This window comes from Giraffa tippelskirchi, chromosome 10 (genome assembly GCF_054371585.1).
Source record: "Giraffa tippelskirchi isolate mGirTip1 chromosome 10, T2T-mGirTip1v1.2.pri, whole genome shotgun sequence".
NCBI lineage: Eukaryota > Metazoa > Chordata > Mammalia > Artiodactyla > Giraffidae > Giraffa > Giraffa tippelskirchi.
The window spans coordinates 67,629,982-67,657,481 of record NC_137284.1 but is presented as its reverse complement, the minus strand read 5'-3'; the positions used below and the strand labels follow the sequence as shown (position 1 = coordinate 67,657,481).

At 36.1% G+C, this 27,500-nt stretch overlaps 1 protein-coding gene across 2 annotated transcripts; it reads right to left on the bottom strand.

The window, feature by feature from the left end:
• Positions 1-606: 606 nt before the first annotated feature.
• TMEM106B (transmembrane protein 106B) lies at positions 607-26,358 on the bottom strand. Of its 2 annotated transcripts, none has more exons than XM_081535382.1 (8): positions 26,002-26,358; positions 23,639-23,860; positions 20,494-20,557; positions 16,101-16,260; positions 8,867-9,007; positions 8,560-8,609; positions 7,557-7,610; positions 607-6,633 (listed from the first exon to the last, which is right to left on the bottom strand). In XM_081535382.1, exons 2-8 carry the CDS (start codon positions 23,856-23,858, stop codon positions 6,495-6,497), a joined length of 828 nt encoding a protein of 275 aa, XP_081391508.1. In that variant the 5' UTR covers positions 23,859-23,860; positions 26,002-26,358; the 3' UTR covers positions 607-6,494. The 2 variants fall into 2 exon arrangements, with proteins under 2 accessions (XP_081391508.1, XP_081391506.1); XM_081535380.1 differs by having other exon boundaries at positions 26,144-26,358.
• Between the last annotated feature and the right edge of the window lie 1,142 nt (positions 26,359-27,500).

Below are 27,500 nucleotides of genomic sequence, written 5' to 3'. Positions count from 1 at the left end.
ATAGACTAGTAAAAAAAAAAATAAATGTTAAAGAAGTTTAAAGAAAAAAAAAAGTTTAAAACAAGTTTTAAGTTCAGTTCAAAACAAAAAGTTAGAGTTCAAAAACAAAATAAAAAATATTCTTTGTGATTAGGCAATTCTTTCAAAAGTACACAAGTGGAAAAATGTCACTAAATATTTCAGTAAGTTTGGAGGAAAAGAAGGAGAGCAGGGTAGGACACCTGAGCTGGGTGTTGGAAAATAAGTTTGGGAGACTAAAGAAATGGTTAAATAATGTTCTAGGAAAAAAGAATGAGCAAAGTTTGGATAAAGGAAAGGAACGTCTCCAAGGAATGGGAAATATCTCAGTTTGCCTGGGACATAAGGGAGGGGCAATGACAGGAAATAAAGACTGTGAATTGTATGCTGTGGCCAGATAAAAAAAAGATTCCCAACACCACAGCTGGGACTAGGGCTTTATTTAGTAAAAAAATTGGGGACTAACAGCAACAGAGATTTCAACTACGAGACAGATTTCAGAGATATTAGTAGACTAGACAGAATTAGGCAACAAATTAGAAGCGAAGCAGATGAAAAATATCAATTTCAAAAGCATAACCAAGACACTTGACTGATACAAATTTTATTTTTCATGCTAATATTTTTACAAATTTGATTTTGTCATACACAATTACAAGAGGAACAGTTACAAGTGAATTAAAAAATAGTATTTGAGGGCACTTCTATTCATTTTACTGTCATAAGTATGTCTTGTTACAGGTACAGCAACAATAGTTATAACTACAGAATTGCTCAACTTGGAAATTTAGTATGTTATAATGGAGGCTAATACCTAATATAAACAAATAGTAAGTGCCCAAACACAGTCTCACACTCTATTATTATTTATTGCACAATTAAAATCACTGGTTAGAACCTACCTACCAATGCCAACAATTTCTGACCAAGCATGTCAAGTCAGAAAGCATTGTAAAATCATTTCCCAAAATCTTACTTAGTTCTATGAGGAAATATAAGACAAAACACACAAGACAAAGCTTGCTGATATTATATGCCTAAAATAAATCATTATACAATGAAATTATGCATCTTTTGCAATGTGGCATTTTCCCCATCTCACACAGGAACAAAGGATGAATACAGCTTACAGCATTTAGAGTCAACCGACTACAGCTGATACAGTATCTCCCAGACTTCTAGTTTCTAAAATTCTGGGGGAGTGGGACAATTTGAACTGTAACAGTCTACAAGGTAGTAACATTACCTCTTGGCCATTGGCCCAATACTAACCCCTTTTGTTTTTTAGTATACAAAATATGCTGAAAACATTTCTCTTAAACACATTTCAATTAATGTAATTAAATAGAAGGCAATAACTTCCTTCTAGAAGAATTAGATTTAGCTATGAAAAACTTGCCATACATTTGTTTAATTTATGGAATACTTTTTGGGTCAATACAGACCACAGTTTTTTAACTTAAAAGCCTATGCTAAACATGAGTAAAAAGAACTAAAAACATAATCACACTGGTAGTTTTTTAAAAATGAAAATTACCATTTTTATCCCTATAGTATATAAATATATCACTTGCTTTCATCCTAATTAAAGGTCAATTTCAAAAAATCCACTGTGAAATTTAAATTCTGACTAAGCACAAAAATATACAAATATTAGTTCTAATCAGAAATTTCAGCTGACAAGTGAACATTTTTACTTTGAAATATGTAGATATGGGATACAGTAGTGAATTTTTTGATTGAACACATCACAAATATATCTAGTTTTCATGTAAAAATAATTTTTTTAAAGAAATAATGTTTAACAGTCTTTTTATCCCACCTCAAACATATTTTTTCCTTAAAATAGTTTAACATCTCATTTAAAATCTGATATTACAAAAAAAGAGAAAGAAATAAAATTAATTCTTAGATGTATTTGAGCCAAGTAGTTACTGTTTTCAGATGTTGTAAGCTAAAAAATCATAAAATGGTGAGTAACCGTTGGCTTATAATCTCACTAGCGCCAACTGGGAAGCCCAATCAAGGAAGACATATGTACTTGTAAATTTAAAGTTTTATATCTTTTAGAAAGAAACCCTATCAGATAAGCATTAATAATTAAAGATAAACATTTTTATACTAAAGATTTATAAAATAATAAAGTATCTTAATAGTATTCTTAAAAATACTACCAAAAGCCTCAGTCCTACATATTAAGTGCAACATCCAATACATTTTTATGAATAAAACATTTTCAAAGGCTAGAAAGAAAATATGCTTACTGTAAGAACAATGATGCTTGAGTAAAACAGACCTGTTGTGAATCTCTAATCTGCCACTTTAAAGCTTATGTATATTTCTTAACCTCTCTAAATCCCAAATTTCCTCAGAGATAAAATGGGGGAGGGGTAATGACAGTAACTACCTTAAAGGACTCTTCTGAGGGATAATGAGAAAAGTTAGTACAGTACAGTATGTGACACAGAAACTAATCTATAAACATTAGCTATACTGAGAAGTGACTTACTTTGGGGTCAAATCATTTTCTTAAATAAGACACGGCCACATAGAAAGAATTATTTTAAAACTAAAAAAAAAAAGTCAAATGGCATGAGAGACAGTTGAGGACATGTACTCCAATTAAACATCCAGAATTATATTGCAATGATGATAAGGCTAAGAACCACAAAGATTCATCAGGCTGATGTTTGAAGTCTCCTAAGTCACTTTCATTTTGTTTTGGCAATCACTTCCTATCTATTTGAACACCACACTGTGTTATTCCCAAACTAAAATTCAGAAGATCAGAAGTGAATTTTATTTTCTTGTCATGAATTCTTTGAGAAAATAATTATGTCATTTGCTTAAACAAACAAAAAAGCATGGACAAAATGCACACAAATAAAACCATGGTCATTTACATGTTACATGGTACAGTCAAGATGGCTATTAAGAAATTTCAAGCAGTTTATCTGGTGTCTAATATTTTCAAACTGTTATTTCAAATCTCAGATCCATTAATCTCTTCTTTATAATTAGTCTATTATCTTTACTGGAATAATCACAGATTTAATAGAAAATTAAGTTACTTAAAAAAATTAAGCTATAGATTATGCTCCAAAATATCTTACAAGTGTTCATTTCCCATTGAAAATATTTAAGGTACTAATTTCAAGATATCCAAAATCTTAGTTCATCAGTATTAATTGGACATTCATTATGTTACCTATGTGAACATTTTCTCTGATTTTTACTTATACTAACCTGAGTCAACAGGGCTTTCCAATGGGTGATTTAATTGACCAAGCACAGATATGGCAGACAGAAAAATTAGGTCTGGCATCAGTTAAAGTATTTATTAAATATTCAGCAAGTCCGTCAACTTCTCCATGCCTCTTTTTCCTTTTCTAAAAGATGGGACTCCTACCACCCTCCTTTTCTGACTCACAGGACTCTGGCAAATGATATGACAAAACAAGAGTTCTGCAAAGGGCACGGTGCTATATAAATGTAATATCAAAACATGTAGGCTTGGTTAGAATGACCAGTCTATTAAAGGTGCAAGGAAAAAAAAAAATTTAACATCTTTACCATGTTTGTTGAATAAGATCTGAGAATAGTTTTTAAAAGATCCCATTACCATGTAAGAAACTGCATTGGACAATGACCTAAGAAAGGTTAAAGCCTCATCTGTCCTTTCCAGATTTTTTTTAAATGGTTATAAGTCTGCATCACCGGAATGTGTTTTTGTAATTGTATTAATTTACAGCCTACTTTGCTCTAGGGTTCTCTGGCAGTTACTTAACCCTCTGTGAAAATAGCCACAAGTGATTTTTATTTCTCTACTACTTTTTTTTTTTAAACTTATTTTAAATTTCAGTTTCTTTCTGACTTGAACTCCACAGAAAGCAGAATAAGGAATTTTTAATTTAAAGAATGAATAAATATTCAGAACTAAGTCAGTAAAAGCAAATGTTCTCTAACTTTCCTGACTCTTCAGCAGATGCTCTGCATCCACTCTACAAGGATATAGAGCTACATATCAGAAGAAAAGTCCACTTAGTTTACACTATATAGTTTTCCAGGGTTAAATGATACAAAGTAGGAAAATAAATTAGGATTGATATTTGAAGAAGGCATATCTGAAAGGATGATTTTGAAGAAATGGGACGAATCAAAATATGGTATTTTTTTTTAACACTTTTTGTTTTTATACAGTCACTGAAATACTATTATCTCTAAAAGCTGTTAGTCCTTCAGTTGTGTCCAGCTCCTTACAACCCCATGGACTACAGCCCACCAGGCTCCTCTGTGCATGGAATTTTCCAGGCAAAAATACTGGAGTGTGTTGCCATTCCCTTCTCCACGGGATCTTCCTAACCCAGGGATCGAATCTGGGTCTCCTGCACTGCAGGCAGATTCTTTACTCTCTGAGCTACCAGGGAAGTCTAACTCATTAGCTAAATGAGAAACTAGATAGGTTACTGGTCAGGGATGTAGAAACAGATCTGGATGCACTAATGGAGGTGATTGCTGAAGACACAGAAGTAGAAACTTTGAGGCAGAAAAGGGTCTGGATACTGCTCATTAAACCATCAGAAGATAGGATAGTGAGAAAAATGAAATGAGAACAATATGAAAAATACAAATAGAACCCACACAGTAGTGAAGTGTGCAATTTCAAGGAGACAAGGGGTGGTCAAAAAACATGGCAGAAAAAAATACTAAAGATTGGATTGGACCACAAAATCCATGATTAATTTAAAGGGGTGATTTTAGTTTAATAGTAAGGATGGATGAGTTAGCAATGGATTAAGGGGAGACTAAGTAGTTAAAAACAAAAAAAGAAGTTAGTACATTTCATCCATTAAAATGGTTCATTGAGGAAAACTTGGAAAAAAGGATATGAAAGCTAAGGGGAAACCTGAGTAGGTTTAAAGGCAGAAAGGAGGGCTTCATTAGCTCCAACTACTTATAATTAAATAAAGGTCATGTTTTATAGTTGAGAGAGTCAGACTTATAAATAAGAATGTTTCAGACCTATGTTAGGCACTTTTTGGGTATAGAGAGGGGTAACCTGATTTGTCACTAAGGAACTGAAGGAAATTCATCTCAAGCCAATGACTGTTTTTGGTATCAATAGTCAGCCCCTATGCTCAGTAGTATGTATTTAAAAGGTACTCTGAACTTGGGAAGTGAAAAGGCCAAAAGCCCAAATGCAAAATGGTATTAAAAATATAAAATAGTAAAGTAAGTCAATAATTTACACTTGAGAACAACTTTAAACAAAATCCAAACCAAAAGTAGAAAACTTTAAAAATGTAACTCCTAGAGGCCTGATATCCATGATGTGCAAAGTAATTAAATTTTAAAAAGCAGAGTATAGGTTTTATTTTGCTATAGCCACCATAATTTATAACAGGATTTCCTGGATAATTTTACCAAAGTAATAATTTCTTCCTCTAAAACATTCATAAAATTGATGATCTGAGTACCTAACAGTTGTGAAAAGTGTCTTCATAATTCTTTAGTATGAAAAGCAACATTAAAAAAAAGTGGATCACCAAAATATTTTATTTCAAATCTATGTTATACCTGATCAAATATGTATTTGGAAACATATTCACATTCTAGAGGTTTCTGAATTTCATTTTCCTGTTTTTTTTTTTTTTTAATTTTTATGAGCAACTTACTAGATTTTAAATCTGTACCACTTTAACATTTATTACAACTATTTAGAATCCATGCATAATTTATTTACAATACTGTACATTAAATGGTTATATTTGAATATTACACAAAAGTTTCACACAACTATAACATGTAAAGACATGTGAAACACATTAGATAGGGGTTTTTAAAATTTTTCAGGTACAGAATTTTGCAAAAATTATTTTGGTTTATAAGTGTTATGCAAACACTAGCTTTAAATAACACTGACAAAACCATGCAAATGAGTGGGATTTCAAAATGAAAAAGTAAAAATATTTAGCTAAAAGCTAAAAGAGCATATAGTTTAAATACTACCAAGTAGCAATGGGAGTTTATAAAACAGGAAAAAAGAAAAGGTATTCTTTAAATGTCTTCATGAGTAATAGGCCCTCTGTAATTTTCTATAAAAACATTCAGAAATAAAGTTTCTCAAATTATGTTCATCACCAAAATTATGTTTTCAGTAGTGATTAGAGCTGTGAATTTTAAGTAAGTATCTATTATCCTGAAGGAGAAGTCTTAGTTTTCCCCTTTGGGAAAGGAGGGAAGAACATCAATCAGTAAATTTAGGTTCAAATAAAAGATCCTGGTACAAACATCACAGACACAGAGTGGAGAGTTGTAATAAACTACAAGTCCACATATTCTTAGATGTACTCTTAAAACAGAAGTGTAAACTTTAGGTTGTTCAATTTAAGATCTCCTATCATGAAGTACCTCATCCTTCAGAGTTTGGAAAATATCAATAGGTATTTTTTTTCTCCAGGTGCATCTCTGAGTTTTCATTGCTGTGGCTGAAGTACATTTAGATATTCAGATTGCCCCAAATGATACGTGGTGTTTCTTCCACAATCAACATACTGGTACCTTTCCTGGGATATCTGTTCTGAATGTCCAAAGTAAGTTGTTGTTACAGTAACTCTAAAAATAAAATAAATGGAGAGAAGCACTGAATAGTTATATATAAAAAAATCTTTCTAAAATGGGAACACTTTATACATCAAAATTCTTTTCAGGGAGAGGTTATTTGATTAATGATAACTTAATGTTGTAGACATGGGTCTCTTAGGGATTATTTCCCCAGCAGACAACAGGAATGCTGGCTGAGCAAGCCCTATCCAAATAATTATATACAAAAAAATGTAGTTTTTTTAAAAACACCTATCTTTGGCTAAAAATATATTTAGTTAATTGCACTCAACAGGGTGCTCAGGGCTGGTGCACTGGGATGACCCAGAGGGATGGGATGGGGAGGGAGGTGGGAGGGGGCTTCAGGATGGGGAACAGATGTAAACCCGTGGCTGATTCGTATCAATGTATGGCAAAAACCACTATAACACTGTAAAGTAATTAGCCTCCAACTAAAATAAATAAATTAAAAAAAAAAATCACACAGTTCTCTCATCAGAAGAAAAGGGTTAATCAGGTGTTAGCTAATGGCCTAAAGACCCAACCTGTAACCTACAATGTTTCCATGTCTTAGGGAAACACCTAACTTGCAAACCAATAACATTATTTCTCTTCACTACTGTTACTGCCTTTACCACAGGGAGCAAGGAATTGGCTGTTGAGCTCATTGTTCTCTCTGTATCAATTTCTATCGTTGTCCCGAATTCTTGGAAAGTCCAGATTCACTATTTAGCAGCCATGTGGTCCTTTACTACTTCTCTGAGCTCCCATTTCCTCATGTGTAAAGTGGGAAACTATTTACTTCACCTCACTGAACTCATGTTAAGGCTTAAAATACAAATGAGACAGCATTTATAAAGATGTGTATACTCTAAGCTAGTGTTATACATCTAAAGTTGAAACAAAGAAATTCTTTCAAAAAAATTCATACTTACTGCATCATGAGCACTATGTTATGTACTTTGATGGTTATCAGTGTACAGAAATCACTGTTAAAGAAAAAAGCAATGTAAATACAAACGATAACATTATAAATTTATTAATAAAATAGTTTAATTACAATTCCTCTTCCTATGTTAAAGTCAACAGAAATACTATTAAGAAGATATAATAAATAGCCATTAAATGGTTGAGCATTTTCTATATCTCAAATGATTAACATTTTCATGGCTTCTTATTCTATGCTTTCATACTACAGCAGCGGTAGAGTTGTCTACTAACTACTTCTATTCTTTTTCACCTTTTGAAATTTTAGTAACCAGATTATTACCTACTCAGAAATTCTGTATCAGGCTGATATCAAAAGAGGATAAAAAAATTATCACAATTTAAACCAATATGAGAATATGATTTTTATAGCATAGTAAATAAAAAGTGACATGGTATGCATGATCCTAATTGTGAAAAAAACCTATATGTACAGATATATGTACATTAATGTTATACATTTTGAAAAGAGAACAGAGATGATCAAAGGCCAGAAGGAATATTCTAAAAATGTGGCCTTGTCTCTGCTAAAATGATGGAAAAATTAAACATATATATTCATTAAATATATATATTCACACATGTATGTCCAACTCTTTGTGACCCCATGACCCCATGGACTGTATATGGAATTCTCAAGGCCAGAAACTGGAATGGGTAGCCTTTCCCTTCTCCAGGGGATCTTCCCAACCCAAGGATCGAACCCAGGTCTCCGGCATTGCAGGCAGATTCTTTACCATCTGAACCACAAGGAAAGCCCAAGAATACTGGTGTGGGTAGCCTATCCCTTCTTCAGTGGATCTTCCCAACCCAGGAATTGAATTGGGGTCTCCTGCGTTGCAAGTGGATTCTTTACCAACTGAGCGATCAGGAAAGCCCTATATATTCACACATACACACACTTATTCTTCATAATTTAATGAGAGAAAATAATTAAAAATCAGAACTTACAACATATAACTCATTTCCTCTGCTATGACAGTAGGTACTGTATAATCAATCTGAAAGGCAAAAAATGAAAATAAACCAACAGAGAATAGTATCAAAATATCAAATATTTCAGACACATTTCATAACTTAAAAGAGTTTGGAAATCTCTCTTTTTATGGGTTTGATTCTATGAATTTCTTTTACATATGTATGGGATACATTTCAAAGTCTAATTTTTTAGGAAAACCCCCATCTCCTGAAAGTTAATATTATATACAAAGTTGAGACACATTTAACTCCTCCAAAGTATTTTCTGAATGAAGCTTACTTGTTTCATATCCAGTGGGCCAATACTGGTTATGTTGTTTAAGCGTGCCTTTCCAATAACTGTTTTTGAAAACTGAACTTGTGCAGTGATGTTTTCCACTTCAACAGAATAATAGTTATTGTTCGTTATATTTAGTGTATTCTGAAAAAGAAAGGAGGTAGAAAATGTGCAAGTTATCTTAGAATAGGCATAATAAATAAGTATTCAAAATTGGTAAGAGAAAATGACTCCAGCTGTGGCTATGCTTCATTTACCAGGAGGAAGTAAACTGTCACAAAAAACATCAAAGAACATGGAATGAACCAATTATTTGGATTTTGCATGAGTGCTATGTATATAAAATGCCTACAGTGAATGTACACTTTTAAAGAGTAGGCCCAGAAAATGTATAGTACCAGAACATAGAAAGATTAATGTTAGAAAATGTATTTGTGGCCTTAGCAAAAATTCAATAAAAGCTGTTGTTCAGTTGCTAAGTTCTGTCCAACTCTTTGCAACCCCATAGACTGCAGCATGCCAGGCTTCCCTGTCCTTCACCATCTTCTGGAGTTTGATCAGACTCATGTCTATTGAGTCAGTGATGCCATTTACCATCTCATCCTCTGTGGCCCTTTCTCCTCTTGCCATCAATCTTTTCCAGAATCAGGGTCTTTTCCAATGAGTCAGCTCTTTGCATCAGGTGACCAAAGAATTGGAGCTTTAGCATCAGTCCTTCCAATGAATATTCTCAGTTGAGTCCCTTTAGGATCGATTGGTTTGATCTCTTTGCTGTTCAAGGGGCTCCATACCATCACAGTTTGAAAGCATTAATTCTTCAGCGCTCAGCCTTTTTTATGGTCCAACTCTCACATCCATACATGACTACTGGAAAAACCATAGCTTTGACTCTACAGACTTTTGTCGGCAAAGTGATGTGTCTGCTTTTTAATAGGCTGTCTAGGTCTGTCAAAGCTTTTCTTCCAAGGAACAAGTGTCTTTTAATTTCTTGGCTGCAGTCACCGTCTGCAGTGATTTTGGAGCCCAGGAAAATAAAATCTGTCATCTTTTCCATTTATTCCCCCATCTATTTGCCAGGAAGTGACGGGACCAGATGCCATGATCTTAGTTTTTTGAATGTTGAGTTTTAAGTGAGCTTTTACACTCTCCTCTTTCACCTTCATCAAGAAGTTCTTTAGATCCTCTGCTTTCTGCCTTAAGTCTGGTAACATCTGAGGTTTTTGATATTTCTCCCGGCAACCTTGATTCCAGCTTGGGATTCATCCAGCTCAGCATTTCATATGCTATATTCTGCATGTAAGTTAAATAAGCAGGGTGACAATATACAGACTTGATGTACTCCTTCCCCCATTTTGAACCAGTCCATTGTTCCATGTCCAGTTTTAACTGTTGATTCTTCACCTTCATACAGGTTTCTCAGCAGGCAGGTAAACTGGTCTGGTATTCCTGTTTCTTTAAGAATTTCCCACAGTCTGTTGTGATCCACACAAAGGCTTTAGAGTGGTCAATGAAGCAAAAGTAGATGTTTTTCTGGAATACCCTTGCTTTTTCTATGATCCAATGGATGTCTGCAATTTGACCTCTGGTTCCTCTGCCTTTTCTAAATCCAGATTGTACATTTGGATAACCACAACATATTGGTTATCCAGTTTATTAAGACCTTTTTGTACAGTTCTTCTATGTATTCTTGCTACCTCTTAATCTCTTCTGCTTTTTTGTTAGGTCCCTGCCATTTCTGTCCTTTATTGTGCCCATATTTGTATGAAATGTTCCCCTGGTATCTTCAATTTTCTTGAAGAAATCTCTAGTCTTTCCCATTCCATGTTTTCTTCTATTTCTTTGCATTGTTCACTTAAGAACGTTTTCTTATCTCTCCATGCTATTCTCTGGAACTCAGTATTCAGTTGGGTATATCCTTCCCTTTCTCCTTTGCCTCTCGCTTCTCTTCTGTCTCACCTATTTGTAAGACCCCCTCAGCAACCATTTTGCCTTCTTTCATTTTTTGGAAAATGGTTTTGATCACTGCCTCCTATACAGTGTTATGAACCTCTGTTCATAGTTCTTCAGGTACTCTATCAGATCTAATCCCTTGAATCTATTTGTAACTTCCATTGTATAAAATGTAAGAAATTTGATTTAGGTGATATCTGAATGGTCTAGTGGTTTTCCCTCCTTTCTTGAGTCTGAATTTTACAATAAGGAGCTCATGATCCCAGCCACAGTCACTTCCAGGCCTTGTTTTTGCTGATTGTATAGAGCTTCTCCATCTTTGGCTGCAAAGAATATAATCAATCTGATTTTTGTATTGACCACCTGGTGATGCCCACATGTAAAGTCATCTCTTGCGTTGTTGGAAGAGGCATTTGCTACGACCAGTGCATTCTCTTGGTGGAACTCGGTTAGCTTTTGCCCTGCTTCATTTTGTATTCCAAGGCCAAACTTGCCTGTTACTCCAGGTATCTCTTGACTTTCCACTTTTGCATTCCAGTCCCCTATGATGAAAAGGACATCTGGTTTTGGTGTTTGTTCTAGGTCTTGTAGGTCTTCATAGAACTGTTCAAATTCAGCTTCTTCAGCATTAGTGTTTTGGGACACAGACTTGAATTACTGTGATGTTGAATGGATTGCCTTGGAAACGAACAGAGACCATTTGTGGTTTTTGAGACTGCACCCAAGTACGGCATTTCGGACTCTCTTGTTGACTGTGACAGCTACTCCATTTCTTCTAAGGGATTCTTGCCCACCGTAGTAGATATAATAATCATCTGAATTAAATTTGCCCATTTCCATTTTTGTTCAGACTCCTAAAATATCAGTGTTCACTCTTGCCATCTACTGCCTGACCACTTCCAATTTACCTTGATTTATGGACCTAATATTCCAGGTTCCTATGCAATATAGATCTTTACAGCATTGGACTTTACTTTCACCAGCAGACACATCCACAACTGGGTGTTATTTCTGCTTTGGCTCAGCCTCCTCATTCTTTCTGGAACTATATTTCTGCTTTGGCTCAGCCTCCTCATTCTTTCTGGAACTATTTCTCTACTCTTCCCAGTAGCATATTGGACACATCAACCTGGGGAGCTCATCTTCTGGTGTCATATCTTTTTGTCTTTTCATACTCTTCATGAGTTTCTCAAGCCAAGAACATTGAAGTGGTTTGCCATTTCCTTCTCCAGTGGACCACATTTTATCAGAACTTTCCACCTTGGGTGGCCCTGCACGGCATGGCTCAGAGCTTTATTGATTTAGACAAGAGTATGATCCATGTGATCATTTTGGTTAGTTTTCTGTGATTGTAGTTTTAGTTCTAGAGGCCATGGAACTGTAGTTCTTGCTTCTTCTGTCTGCTCTCTGATGGATGAGGATAAGAGCCTTGTGCAAGCATCCTGATGGGAAGGACTCGCTGTGGGAAAAGCTAGGTCTTGCTCAGGTGGGCAGGGCCTTGCTCACTAAATATTTAATCTAATTTTCTGCTGAAGGGTGGGACTATGCTCCCTCCCTGTTAGTTGTTTGGCCTGAGCAGCCCAGTCCTGGAGTCTGCAGGCTCTATGGTAGGGATGGTGGCTCAGATGGTAAAGAATCTGCCTGCAATGCAGGAGACCCAAGTTTAATCCCAGAGTGGGGAAGAAGCCCTGGAGAAGGGAATGGCAACCCACTCCAGTATTCTTGCCTGGGAAATCCCATGGACAGAGGAGCCTGGCAGTCTACAGTTCATGGGGTCACAAAGAGTCAGACACAACTAAGTGACTACACATAGGCTCTATGGTGGGGCTAATGGCTACCTCCTCCAAGAGGACTTATGCCAACATGCTGTACCTCTCAGGACTGTTGCTGCCAGTGCCCATGTACCCAAGGAAAATTACTTTTTTATTTTTCAATAAAAGTAATTCTAAAGTTCCATACAAATTTTTCTAAATGTTAATAAGTACATGTCTTCACAGGCTAAGTTATTTCTGATTCTACCGAATACAAAGACAACCTTTTAAAATGTTAAGCAAAACTTTAAATAAACTATTTAAAAAAAAAATGGTATTTTAACTTATACAGGAGTAGAGGTTTCCAGCAGGTCACTTTTAAGAGGAACTGGGACAGATTCAAGACTTGATGAAATACAGTTGCATCATTTCCACACTTAATTAACAGCTGGGCCGAACTTCTGCAATTCTAACTTAAACAATTGTTTCAAATTACTTTAGAAAACAGTCAATGAAAAGAAAAACTGTTAAATCAGGAAATAACAAAACATCTAAAATAGTGCTAACAAAAGAAATCATAAACAAAATCACGAAACATTGAATAATAAATCTTGAAGAAGTATTTTTAAGGCAGATAGTAATGGTTATCATCTATACTACGAGGACTTACAAACTGGAAAAAAAGCAATAAGGCCTCCCATTAAAAAAAAAATAAGGGCAAAGGATATGAGTAAAGAAATCAGAAGAGTACAGATATAAATGGCCAAGAAACACTATTTGTCAAATTAATTTATGGTCAGAGAAAAGTTGATTTAAATAAATGTGGAATATTGCTTTATATCCATTAAACTAGTAAAAGTTATAGAAAATGACAGATTCTATTTCTGGCAGGGATATGGACAAAAGGGTGTATTTTTGCATTCCTGGAAAATATATGAAGGATTACAGCAATATTCATTGAAATTTAAATTATGTATTATCCTTTGACCTAGCAATTCTACTTCTGAGCAATTATTCCACAGAAATAAAAACATTAGGATGTTAATGACAGTGCTATTTGTAGTGGCAAAAAACAAAACAAAACACAAATTTTGAAAATAAAGTGAATGTCCAACATAAAGTAAAATGCTTAAGAAACAATATTATGTCATTACATGGAATAATATGCAGCCATTAAAAAGAATGAATGAACTCTAAGCAGAAAATCAGGAGTGATTCCTGCAAAGTATTAACAACTGAGAAAAGCAAGATGCATAAAAGTATGTACAACATATTATTTTTAGAACTAAATAATGATATAAGAAAAACTGAACATGTGAGTTTATAAGTTAATATGAATATGGAGAAAGATAAGGAATGAGGCAACATGGGATAAGTGAAAAGAAGATAGAAAATGGTCTTAGTATAAAAATGATTAAAAAAAAAAGAATGTGCTAGCAACCAGCAATTTTATGATCACATTTATGCATTCATTTTGTTAAATGTAGAGAAATGTTTTAAAATTTCATAAAATAGTAGAAATAACCTTTCTCTAAATATATAAACATTTTCACCTACTTGGCTCTTAATACCAATATCATTTTATTTCTAGCTGCTGCTGCTGCTAAGTCACTTCAGTCATGTCTGACTCTGTGCGACCCCATAGACGGCAGCCCACTAGGCTCCTCTGTCCCTGGGATTCTCCTATTTAATATTGGTACACATTTTTTCTGATGAGGTGTCCATACTTTTCATTAGAATATTAAAGGGGTCAATGATGCAAAACAGGCTGGAAACAAAAATACTTATAAGAATTACAGAAAGATAAATTGGTAGTTAAAAAGATAACACAAAGATAAACATCAAGAGAGACAACCAAAAATAAGATAGGACAAAAAAGTTTAGTACAAAAAATAAAAAATTTTACGCTGAAAACAGTGAGAATCCATTTAATTTATAAGGCAAGGGACTGCAGTCATAGGCTCTTAAATAATGATGATTTATTATTAAAGGCCTTAAACTATCTATGATCTTTAACTGCAAATTTACTTTCAGGAAGCACAAAGTTTAAGCACAAAGATGCTTTTGGAATAAATATCTGTAATATCAAAACTAAGCAACTATTAAGAAGGTTGAGTAAAAATTGTACTATGGCCATGTAAAAGACTACATGCAACCACATAATATGGGAAAATGCAGTGAGGTCAATTAAGTGAAAACGTGCACATATATACACTCACATATATGTGTGTACCCTTTATATATAACTCCATTTTAAAATGTATATGTGTAAATATATGCATGGAAATGCTTATATACAGAGTTAGCACATGTATGTTTAGTCATCTCTTGGTCTCTTGGTATCCATGGGGGACTGGTTTCAGGACCAACTATCCCATCCACTCAAGGTTCTATCATACCAAAATCTGCAGACGCTCAAGTCCCTGATATAAAACTGTATATCTGCATATAACCTATGCATATCCTCCACATAACATCTCTAAATTACTTCTAATATCTAATACAGTGTTAATGCTACATACATAGTTGTGAATAAAATGTAAATGGTATGGAAATAGTTGACAGAGTATAGCTAATCAAGTTTCTTTTTTAAAAAGAAGGATAAATGAATCCATGTGAATTCTTTTTTCCTGTAATTAAGTAGTAATTCTACCCAACACACATTTCTCTTTCAGTCCCTATCCCTCTCAACCCCCTTCCTCCCAACCAGCACCATAGGCACATCTACCTCAACCTCTAGCACACCAAACAACTCTTCAAGGAAAATGAAGTCCAATATTACCCTTCCAAACAAATCGTTACCACATAGATGTACCTTAAAGCCAGAAGCAATGGAGCACTGTATTATTAATAATACAGTGATTTGCAAACATGCTTACATAAATGTAGAACAGGTACAAGACCTTCTCTGAGGTTTTCGTTTGCTTGTTTTCAGGTGTGGGAAGGCTGCAGAATCCTAAAAACTATTGTCCTGAGAAACAAAGATTTTCACACATACTAATTTATAAGAGAAATCAATCACTTGTTCACTACCTTTGAAAACAAAGGAATGGTCTGTTAAAGATGGCAAAAATTGTGTTTCACAAAACACAAAGACATGAAAATGTTACACGTATAACATCTATTCAATCAACTATGTTAACATCTTGCTAGGAGCAACTGGGAGTCTACTGTTGAAAAGTAAACAGATTGTAAAAACTTTTCTCCCAGTAATTATTTTATTTTACCCTCCCAAAGGCATCTTCAAATGCTAAGGATTCTGTATACACAGAATTTGCCATTTTCAGCAGAATCAAAGATGACAGAAAAGAAAAGGTCAATACATCAGACGTAACGAAAGAAAACTAAGTATTAGAGTGATACCTTCCATGTTCTCTCAATAAGGACAAAGGTGTTGCTTAACATGATAAAGGAATGACATCTTCATGTTGATGTATGGCAGAAACAAGCACAATACTCAAAAGCAAATAGCTCGCAATAAAAAATTTAAAAAAATAAAGGAATGAAGTCAAATATTAATATAAACATGTTCTTACCGTGATATTTAAATATATTGTGCGTTTTGGAACATCATAACTAACATAGGCTGATTTGACTCCAATGTATTTCACGTCAATAGAACGAGGGAAAAGGAAAAACACCGCCAGTCCAGAAAGGAGCAGACAGACAAACACAGAAGCCATCACATACAGTTTTCTGAAAAAAAGGAAAGTGAAATATTTAAACATACATGCATCAAAAATTACATAATGAAACATTCAGAGAAGACATTTTCATTTTCAATTTTTCCCCTATTATACCAGCAGGAAAAGATGTATGATTTTTTTTTTAACCATCTTTTTACAGTATAAAAGTATTGAATTAGAGTAGGTTTGAATCTATTAAGCATTAAAATGTTCTTCTTACAAGACATATTTATCTTTTTGGAGACTAAAATTTCAGGCTTATTACAGATAGAACACTTACTGTGGTGATTCCCAAAGCAGGCTGCTCATTAGAATCAAGCCGCGGAGCTTTATAAAAGTATAGATTTCAAGACTCTCTGATGAATTTACTGAAGTGGAATTTTCACATGTGTGTGAAAATCTGTGGTTATTTTATCAACTGTATATACAGTTAGAATCAATTGTTTCAGTTTGTTTCAATTTTTAGCAACTGCCTTTTTTTTTTTTACTTTTGATACAATCCTTTAAGTGATATTAAAAAAAAAAGGACATGATCTTAAGTCTAAACTACAGAAATATATACATGTACACACAGATATCTAATTTGCTTACCTGCTTCCTCTTCAAAGTTCTGTCCCAAACTCTGAAGGTAATCAATTTTGTTAGTCTATAGTTTATCATTCTATTGTCTCTCTCTCTCCATGTGCATGCATGTGTGTGTTTTCAAAAAAAATGTGCTCTGGATATCATGCTATAGTAAAATACAGTTCTTCCTTATTCCATTTTATCATATAGATATAGTGTAACTTCTTCTACTGTCCCTTACTATTGGCCATTTACATTATTTCTAGTTTTTGGTAAAATAAATACTGGCACAGTGAATAATGTGTGTAAATGCTATTTACTGTATTTGACAGTAATCCTTAGAATAAATTTTTCAAAGTAGAATTCCTAAGCCAAAAGGTAAATGTATATGTAATTTTGACAGATGAGGCCAAATTTCCCCTTCAGTAGTAAGGCACAAGTGTGCTTGTTTTCACACAGTAATGCCAACAAAATACACTGTCAAAATTTTGGCCTTCTGCTCATCTGATACACAAGAAATGGGACCTCAATATCGTTCTAATTTGCATCTCTCCTATGAGTGAGATTTACCATCTTTTCATATGTTTAAAAGATACTTGCTTTTCTTCCTTGTGAACTGGCTGTTCACAGATCTTACTTTTTGTTTGGTTAGCCTTTTTCTTCTCAAACTGTGAAACTCGAGAGTAAGGATATTGCACCTCTAATAATAATTTGCAAATACCACTTCTTAGTTTGCTATTTGTATCCTGACTTGATATGCATCTTGTTTTTGCTTTCATCTTTTAAAAGTTAACCTACACTTTTATTAACTTTTTTTATTTTATCCAAATGTATTAATCTATTCTATTACTGGATTCTAAACCACAGTTAGGAAAACTGCTCTACTCTTGGTTATTAAGAAATTAACTCTAATTTCTTGGACATTCTTAACTGTCTACAAAGTATATAATAAAGGGTCAGACTGACTGTTTATAAATCCTAGTTGCATTTTTCTTTCCATGAACACTTGGCATGCTGTTTTACTGCTTATGTGTTTAAAGCATTGTGGTCAAGAAGGAACATGCCAATCTGATTTTCTATCCCTTATAAATTAATCAATCCTTTGCTTGGGCATTCAAAGGGGCTATTCAGTTTTTGTTATTACCTCTGAAGTCCAGTAATTTCACTAAGATTGGTTATTTCCAAAATTATGATATGTCTTTTCAGTGTGTAGATTCATGTCTTGTTTTATTTCAAGGAAGTGATCTTGAGTTTAAATGTTTTCCCTTTCTTCAGTTTGCCTCCTTTGATTTTCTTCAAGGACTCCAGTAACATTTATGCTCGATCTCCGTGGCTTGTGTTCTGTACCATTTTCTCTCAAGTACTTTTCATTAATTTTTGCTTGTGTGTGTACATGCATGGGTGAATGTTTTCACTTTATCCTTTGTTATCTGCTCTGTCTTCTAATTGCACTTTCCAAGGTATCTCTTTGTACTGTGTTCTTTCTGTTTGTCTTCATCTCCAAAATTATTTCTTTCTAATTCTTCCCAGGGCCCTGTAGACTCTCTTTTCATATTCTTCTATTGTTTAGTCATTGTATTTCTGAGCTCCTCAATTTTTGACTTTTATGTTTTACTGTCATAGCTTCTATAGTTTCCTTAATCTCTTTCACAACACGAAGCATTAAGTTAAAGTTTTCATCTGCTTTTCTGATAATGCTTTATCATCTGTTAGTATTTTGATCAGCTCTTCTTTTATAAGTTTTACTACCTGTATGCAGGTTAGGAAGCAACAGTTAGAACTGGACATGGAACAACAGACTACTTTCAAATAGGAAAAGGAGTACGTCAATGCTATATATTGTCACCCTGCTTATTTAACTTATACGCAGAGTACATCATGAGAAACACTGGGCTTGATGAAGCACAAGCTGGAATCAAGATTGCCGGGAGAAATATCAATAACCTCAGATATGCAGATGACACCACCCTTATGGCAGAAAGTGAAGAAGAACTAAAGAGCTTCTTGATGAAAGTGAAAGAGGAGAGGGAAAAAGTTGGCTTAAAGCTCAACATTCAGAAAACTAAGATCATGGCATCTGGTCCCATCACTTCATGGCAAATAGATGGGGAAACAGTGCAAACAGTAGCTGACTTTATTTTTTGGGGCTTCAAAATCACCACAGATGGTGATTGCAGCCATGAAATTGAAAGATGCTTACTCCTTGGAAGGAAAGTTATGACCAACCTAGACAGCATATTAAAAAGCAGAGACATTACTTTGTCAACAAAGGTCCATCTAGTCAAGGCTATGGTTTTTCCAGTAGTCATGTATGGATGTGAGTTGGACTATAAAGAGGGCTGAGCATGGAAGAACTGATGCTTTTGAACTGTGGTGTTGGAGAAGACTCTTGAGAGTCCCTTGGACTGCAAGGAGATCCAACCAGTCCATCCTAAGGGAAATTGGTCCTGAGTGTTCATTGGAAGGACTGATGTTAAAGCTGAAACTCTAGTATTTTGGCCACCTGATGTGAAGAGCTGACTCATTTGAAAAGACGCTGATGTTGGGAAAGATTGAGGGCAGGAGGAGAAGGGGACGACAGAGGATGAGATGGCTGGATGGCATCACCGACTCGATGGACATGGGTTTGGGTAGACTCCGGGAGTTGGTGATGGACAGCGGGGCCTGGCGTGCTGCAGTTCATGGGGTCGCAAAGAGTTGACACGACTGAGCGACTGAACTGAACTGAACCTTTGTATGATGCTTGATTGTAATTTTTTTTTTTAAGCTCATATTTAAATTAGATACATTTTTGTACTTTTAAGAGAAGTCGCCATTTTGTGTGGTGAGGATGGGCCAGGACTGCTTTCGTAGCTTCACTGTTCAAGGACTCCATGCTCTGTTGTTACACAAAGTATTAGATGGTCTCTACGTATACCCACTTCTATAGTTTTGGGACTATCTGTTTAGTTTCTGAACCTCTTCTCTCTTTTATCCCTATTCTTGTTCTATACAACCTGGATTCTACTGTCAGTAATTTTTTTCCTTAGGTTGTATCTTCCCTTTTGTAGGAATTTCTGTTGAGTTTCCTTAAGGTCTTTGAGGACTTAGGATGGCCCAGTTCCTTTAGATTTTCTCAAGGCCCCTTTGTGTATCTCTGTGGACTTTTGTGCACTCTCTCAAAGTTAAAGAGTTTTTAGATTTTCTATGTTAACAGAATATTCTCAGAGGAAATTCACGGGAAGTCTTCTGAGTGGGGGCCTCTTCTTCTGGGATAAAGTATTTACTTTGTCCAAGGGCTCCAAGGAACTCTCCTTTTGCGTTTCACAACTTCCACAAAGCTGCCAAGCACTTTTGGGTCCTTATGTCATCGTGGTATGAATAAACATATTTATTCTGAAGTTAGTGGGAATACCTTAACACGCATTTTTGATGAAGACGTTGTCTCTGTGTAACTGAGACCTAATTGCTCTTTTAGGTCTATATGTTTTAACAGATTTAAGAATATTTAGGTACTACACTGCTTTCAAGAACTTATGCAATCAGGAATCATTTTTATTTTCTAATGACATAATGAATATGATGGCATAACTTAACATGATACTATTTTTCCTTTTAATAGTTTTAACTAAAATACCTATTTATACATATTTGAAAAGCAAAATTTTTGTTAAAAAATTGCCATTTTCTTATTACTTACGTTCTTCTTGGCCTTAATCTCTGATCACTGTATGGAATCAATGCCACCAGTTGGTTTTCTTGTCCTAAAAGAATTAGATTTAGATGTGTATTAACATGATTAATTAAAAGTATAATGGCTCCTCATCAAAGTCTGGTTTGGAAAGAACACAATACCATCTGGCTCTCATCTCATTCCTTTATTAAATTCTCTCAAAATCTTCAAAAATTATCCAGTAGCAGTTGAGTTCCAAAGCAGACACTGTCTTTTTTTCATACCTGTGTTTCTAGCTAATCAAAATACTATGAAGAATGAGAAAGAGTAATTCTTTCTTCCAGTGGGGGGGAAAAAAAAACAAAGTCCAGGCTTTCAGATCCGAATTTACCACCAGGCTTTCCTTCACCCAGTTTTCCATTAAGATTTCAATTGGGTTGTCTGAATGAGACCTGTGTACTGAAACCCCTATAACTAAAAAGGTTCTTAAATTATTCCCCTTGAAACCCAAAACTGACATATATTAACTCTCAGGCTTCAAGAACCCAAACGTATACAAAACCTTCCAGGACTCTTTCAGGTCACACCTCCCTCTATATTAAGTTACTTTAAAATTCAATATTTCTTTCTTGGGTTGAGCATTATCCATTATCCACTCCCTGGTGGATCAGATGGGAAAGAATGTGCCTGCAATGCAGGAGACCTGGGTTCGATCCCTGATTTGGGATGATCCCCTGGAGTAGGGAATGGCTACCCACTCCAGTATTCTTTCCTGGAGAATTCCACGAACAGAGGAGTCTGGCAGGCTACAGTCCATGGGGTCATCAAAGCATCAAACATGACTGAGAGGCTAACACTTTCACTTAATGAATAAATGGATCTCTAAATGCCAATTTTCCAATCTTATGAAAACTTGGTTCTTCATATTAACTATCAAAGCCCCATAGTCAAATTCTCTTTTAAAGCTTCCCATAACACTTTTGTTATACCTCCCTGCCCCCTCCACAAGTCTCCCCTCATCCATACTTCCCCTACCGTATCCACATATAAATATGTATCTGTGTATGTGTGTGTGTGCGTATCCTATTTGGTGCTATTCATCTGTTTAAATGGCTACTGATTAAAACTAACCCTTTAGCTACTATGCCTGTACCTACACAGCTAAAAGTAGATAGAGGAAAATAGTCTCATTTTAGATCACTAATCTCAAGTGGCCTTTAATAATGCCAACACCTAACACTATATTTCCCAAGTTCATACCCTCAACCTGACTCTCCCAAACTACAGTTTCATAACTTCAACTTTGTCTTCAAACCTCCAACGTCTTCTCCCCTGTCCTTACGCTTAGTTCATGATGCGGCAAAGACATAAGAATTCCCAACAAGCTGCTACCACCACCACATCCACTCATCCGCCGGCTTGTGCATCCATGCACTCTACCTCCCCTTCTCCTGCTAGGAGTAAACCAGCTATGCTCCTCTGGGGGAGGAACCTGCTGTGCTTGGGCACTGTAATACTCCTTGTCACCTGCATTATCAGTGTTCTCTCTATGGATTAGTCTCATCAGCATACACACACAGTATCCATCCCATCTTCAAAAAATTCTTCTCCTGACTTTATAGTCCCCTCTAGCTATCACTTCTTTTCTCTCCTCTCCTGTACAGCAAAACTCAAAAAGAGCTATTTTCTGACGATATAACTTTGTGCCTCCTATGCACTCCTGATCCCACTCTACACACGCTATGCATTCCTTTGCTACCAAAACTGCTCTTTTAAAAGGTCTCTGGCCTCTACATTACAAAATCCCAAGGTCAGCTCTAAGTCCTCACATTAGTAGTATCTAACATAGTTGACCCACTTCTCCTCCACCAAGGAGTACATTTTTCTCATTTATCTTCAAGGATACCACAGACAGAGGGATTTCCTGTTTCTGCTCTAGCTGCTCTTTTTAGTGTCCTTTGCTAATTCTTTCTCATGTCACTGACCTCAAAATGTTGCAATGCTCCAAGAAAGGTTCAGTGCTAAAGTCTCTTCTGCTTTCTATTCACACTGACAACCTTGATGCTCTCATTCAATTCAGCTTTAAGTATCACCTCTACACTGATATGACTCCAGCCTAGGCCTTGCATTTGAATTCCAGGCTGTTAGTATAACTAACTTCCTACTGAACATATCCACTCAGATGTCAAAAGTGCATCTCCAGTTGTATATATCTAAAACTAAACTCCTGCTCTCTCCCCTGATACATATACTCAAACCTTTTCTCTATTTTAATAAGTGGCTATTTCATTCCTCCAGCTGCTCAGACAAATTTATCTTCGAGATCCCTGTTCACCTTACTATCCACAATGCACATCCAGGCAGCCAAAAATGCCTACTGGCTATACCTCAAAAATATATCTAGATTGCAAAAATGAGACTCCAGCCCTCCCCAGGCCCCCAGTCTGGTGCATTAATACCTGTAACTACAATAATCCTTTAATTCTCAAATAGCTACTGCCTCTGCAAAGGTATTGTCATTCTGGCCTTCCCTCAGCATCTCTCCAGGGTCAAATATTGACTTCAATCAAACAGTAAATGAGAAGAGTACAAGGCTTTTTAAATTATTTCTCCTTACTTCCATTGCTACTAAAGTAACCTACAAACAGCACATGGGGATTACTCCCTACTGACTTCCCCTATGACAAGGCACAAACTGATTTTTTTTCCTATATGGCTCATCTTCATGTATCATCCCTCTTCATGTAGTTCCTTTAAAAAAGAACTAATTAGTGTGTGACCAGCTTATTATTATTCTTTAAACAACAAATTAAAAATATTAGGTCACCACATTACTTATCCTAACACCCACTATAGCAAAGCAACTGTGACCTGATCTCTATTCATACCAAATAGGACTAAAAGTTTACAGTCAAGACATGCTGCATATCTGCTATAATTTCAGGTGGGAAAGAAAAAAAATACTGGAGGTAGAAGGGTGGTTTTCATTACTGCTTTAAGATCCCTAATTAAAATCTTTATGTCCTTTTGACAGAAGATAACTGATAGAAGTTTTAACTTTAATTCTGTCTTTTAAAACATAAACGGCTGTGCTTAGACCCATGAGTTTCAAAGTAATTGTGAAAATTCCTGGAATTATTCTTTAACGAAGAAACAGTGCAATAACACATACCCCTAGGAATTCTTCCTGTTCCTTGACAAGTGGGGCAAGTGACACTATCTCTTCCTGTAAATTCCACATATGGAAACTGAGAGACATCTCCACTTCTTCCATCTTCATTATGGACTTCACCATTAACCAATCCATTCCTTATATTTTCAGTTGATGTAATGCCATCATAACCATCTTCTTTATTTGAATGTAAAGGCAAATGAGAAAAAGACTTTCCCATGTCTAAGAAAAAGAAAAAATCTTACAGTAAACTTCAGTTGAAAAAAAAGTATACTTAAAAACATTACAGGATATTTATACTCATCAAATTAATTAAAATAACCTTCAAGGGAGTATTCAAACTATTATTTCGGTTGGAATTATATTCAATCAAAATAATGTCTGAAATAAAGGAGCCATTTACTAGAGTCTAAAAGTGCTTTTCTAACAAAATATTATGAAATGATATATCAAACTTGTGATGAGAAAGGGCTTTCAAACATCATTAAAATTTGACATAAGTCTACACTTTCTTAAGAGTTCTCTGAAAAGAAACACATGGGCTTCACCTTTCTTAGAATAAAACAAAAACACATTCTACCTTTAAAACAGCAGCTAAGCAAAAATTGCTTTGGGCAGATTACAGCTAGGTATCACCAGCTAATGTCAAAGCAGTATTTTTCAACCTTTTAAAATTCATGCCCTTATGTGATAGACAAAATCCACAATCCTTCTCATGCTCACATTTCTAGCTTTAAACATTTGCAACAACAAAAAAATACAAAAAACAAACCTCTATATTTTTTCTTTCATTCAACAGTTGGTGAAAGTTAAAACTAAGAAATTAATATTCCAAAATTTTGACTATAATTCACCAATACAAAGCAGCAAAATTTAGAACATTAATTTCAAATTTTTAGGATAACAGTATCAAAAATGCAGGTGGGAAATTAAATATAAATTTAAATACAAATAAAAATAGGAAGTGCTAGTACCTATGTCAAAAGAACATCCACAGGTAAGTAATGCAGGAAGACTGCAGTTGAAGTCACACAAGTTTTAGGATTAAAAAAAAATTTAAGCCATATATTTTAATTTGTTGATATTCTGGGCACAAATTAACAAAGGGAGAAAGCAGAATTTAAAAACAATCCACTTCTGTTTTTAAATGTGACCATATATTTTTTATCATTTCCTAAAACAGATTATTAAAGGCATTCATATAAAAAGATATGTCTTTAAAAATGCTCATTACTTTAAATAAGAAAAACTGACCCTCAAAATAATTCAACTTATCTTATTATATGAAGAAAAGTCTACTTTTTAAAACTGGTGTGTGATCCATGTGTTGGGGTCACTCAAACACAGGGTAAACAGCAGGATAAAAAATTATATAACTAGTAGACGAACTTAAAATTTCAGAATGATGAATAAAATGCTTGTTTTCAATATTAAAAAAAATCTATGTACACACTGCCCATTAAGTTCAAAAACATAAATAACTTATGACTTCTAAAAATGCACATATTTCTCTGGATATTGCTCAAAGACATTTAATGCAAGCCAAACCAATACTTGCCAGTCACAGGTGGTTCAGGGGTGAATTAACATCACTGACCCCAAACACTTTGACCTTGGGCTTATGTGGAATACTAGATGAGCTGGGATCAGGGCGCCAAACACACCCTTTTAGGATCTCACTTAACACAACAGAGCTATAGGGTGCCTCCCACTGTAATGACTTAAAGAGAAAAGAGACAGAAGGCAAAAAAATAAAACAACAAGAGGCTCTCAGTCGGAGTCTATTTTCTATCCTTATGTAACAGCTGCCTTAGAGTCGGCGTGGGACTGGTGTTTGTTTCATCAAGGTTAATGGACAAGTGCCAGGCTTTGTCAGGTACTGCCCATTCCTGCCCTCCCTACTGGATTTTCCTCAAAGCGCTGCTAAGTTTAACCACTTTTATTCTTGGAGACTTATAGAGGTACTAGGCCCCTGTGCTCAATATTCTTTTTTTTTTTTTTAAATCAAAATCCCTTCATTTACTCATTTACTTAAGTGCAACACGAATCTTAGGCTTATTATGCAAGGAGAAAAAAAAAGTACAGGACTCCATCCAATTTAAATAGGTCGTGAGCTTCCCAACGAAAGAAGTCGGCGCCTTTCGTAAGCTACAGCAACAAAACCCAGGACGCAGCCTGCCGACTCTGGAAAGGTTAAAGATGAAATACAGGCAGTCGAACAAGAATACGGAAAACGAGCAGAACTAAGGGCTACCGGCCGCTCAAGGCATGGGGGCCTGGTATCTTCCCTGTGCGCCGGGCTTGCACCGAAGCCCGGAGCCCCCTGGCAGAAGGCTGGGCCAGGGGAAGAGGAGCTGACACACCTCCATCGCCCGGCCCGGAGCGCCTCTCAGCCCCGCAGCCTCCCCTCCGCCACCTCCTCCTCCGGCTCGGCTCTTCCCGGGGCGCCCGCTCGGCCCCTGCTCCTGAAGGGGACCTGAGGGCTGCGCGTCCCGGGTCGCTCACCGGCACGCGGGGTGCTGCGCAGTCCCGAGCTGCTCCGGCTCGGACAGGCCCGAGGGCAGGGTCACGGAGTCCGCAGTCGCGGATGCTGGGGCGGGAGCGAAGGGCCTGCAGCGCTGGGTCGCCGCGGGGTCGGGGTGGGGGTGGGGCAGCACCACAACGGCATCAGGGGAGGCCCCTTGCTGTCGCTGCAACCTGCGCCCGCGCCTGCGCAGAGCGCTCCTGGTGGGGCTGGAGTGCGGGGGTGTGTGCTGGGGCCCGGAAGCGTGCACTACGCCTGCGTCCTTCCTCCGTCTTAAGGCTCTGAAGGGATGCTGCGGTTTTTGTGTGCGGTTTCCCAGTTTCATTACCTTGGTGTCCCAAGAACTAGCGGTAAAATTTGACCGCTCTGGCCCTGGAAGATTTGAAAATTAGTAGTACTTCCTCCGTTTTCCCCTGTCAGGCTGTTTCCCTTTGCAAAGGGGAAAGACTTTGACCGTCTGCTTCAGCTCCCTCAGCTGAGCAGCCTCTCGTCCAAGCTCAAGTGGTCCCTGACACTCGCGACGCTGGCAGTGACATAAACCGGTTGGTAGACGCGTGTCTGGTAGCTGAGAAGTCACATCTGTTTTAGTTTAGAACCTCTTAATTATAGAAAGGAATAGTAAGTGGGTGGGAACCGGATTTGGTTTTGGTTTTGTTTTTGCACGTTATGTCTCCCTCCTCCCCATAAGTGCTTAGTTACAAGAGTGTGAGATCCCCGCCCAAATCCCCGTGTTTCAACTCATCCCTGTGACTTGGGGCTACTCTCCCCAATATCTCAAAGGGTAGGTTATCTCGTGAAAAATGAGAATAACCATAGAGAGTTGTTTTGAGAGTTAAATGAGGAATTGGCAGTGCCTATCAACCACGGACTGGACTCATTGCCTGCACAGAACTAAACGTTTAATGAGTAAGCTACTTTTAAAATCACGGTCACAAGGTACGTCATAACCAAGGAAGTAAGTGATAGTAATTTATTGTATTTTTGTGTTCTGACAGGATAGGTGGCCAATAGAATATGAAGATATATAAAAGTAAGAAATGCAAATCAAAAACATACAATTTAATATCTTAAATTACTATTTACACGTGTAAGATAATGAGCCTGCTCACACAATGTTGGTAAAGATATAAACTCATAAATACCCTGACAAGCAGTTAGACAGTACATAGCAAGAGTATTAACACTAAATTTTCACATCCTTTAGCCCCACAGACCCACCTTTTGGAATTTATCCTAAACCTAAGGGCTTCCACTGTGGCTTAGCTGGTAAAGAATCCGCCTGTAATTCAGGAGACCTGGGTTCGATCCCTGGGTTAGGAAGATCCCTGGAGAAGGAAC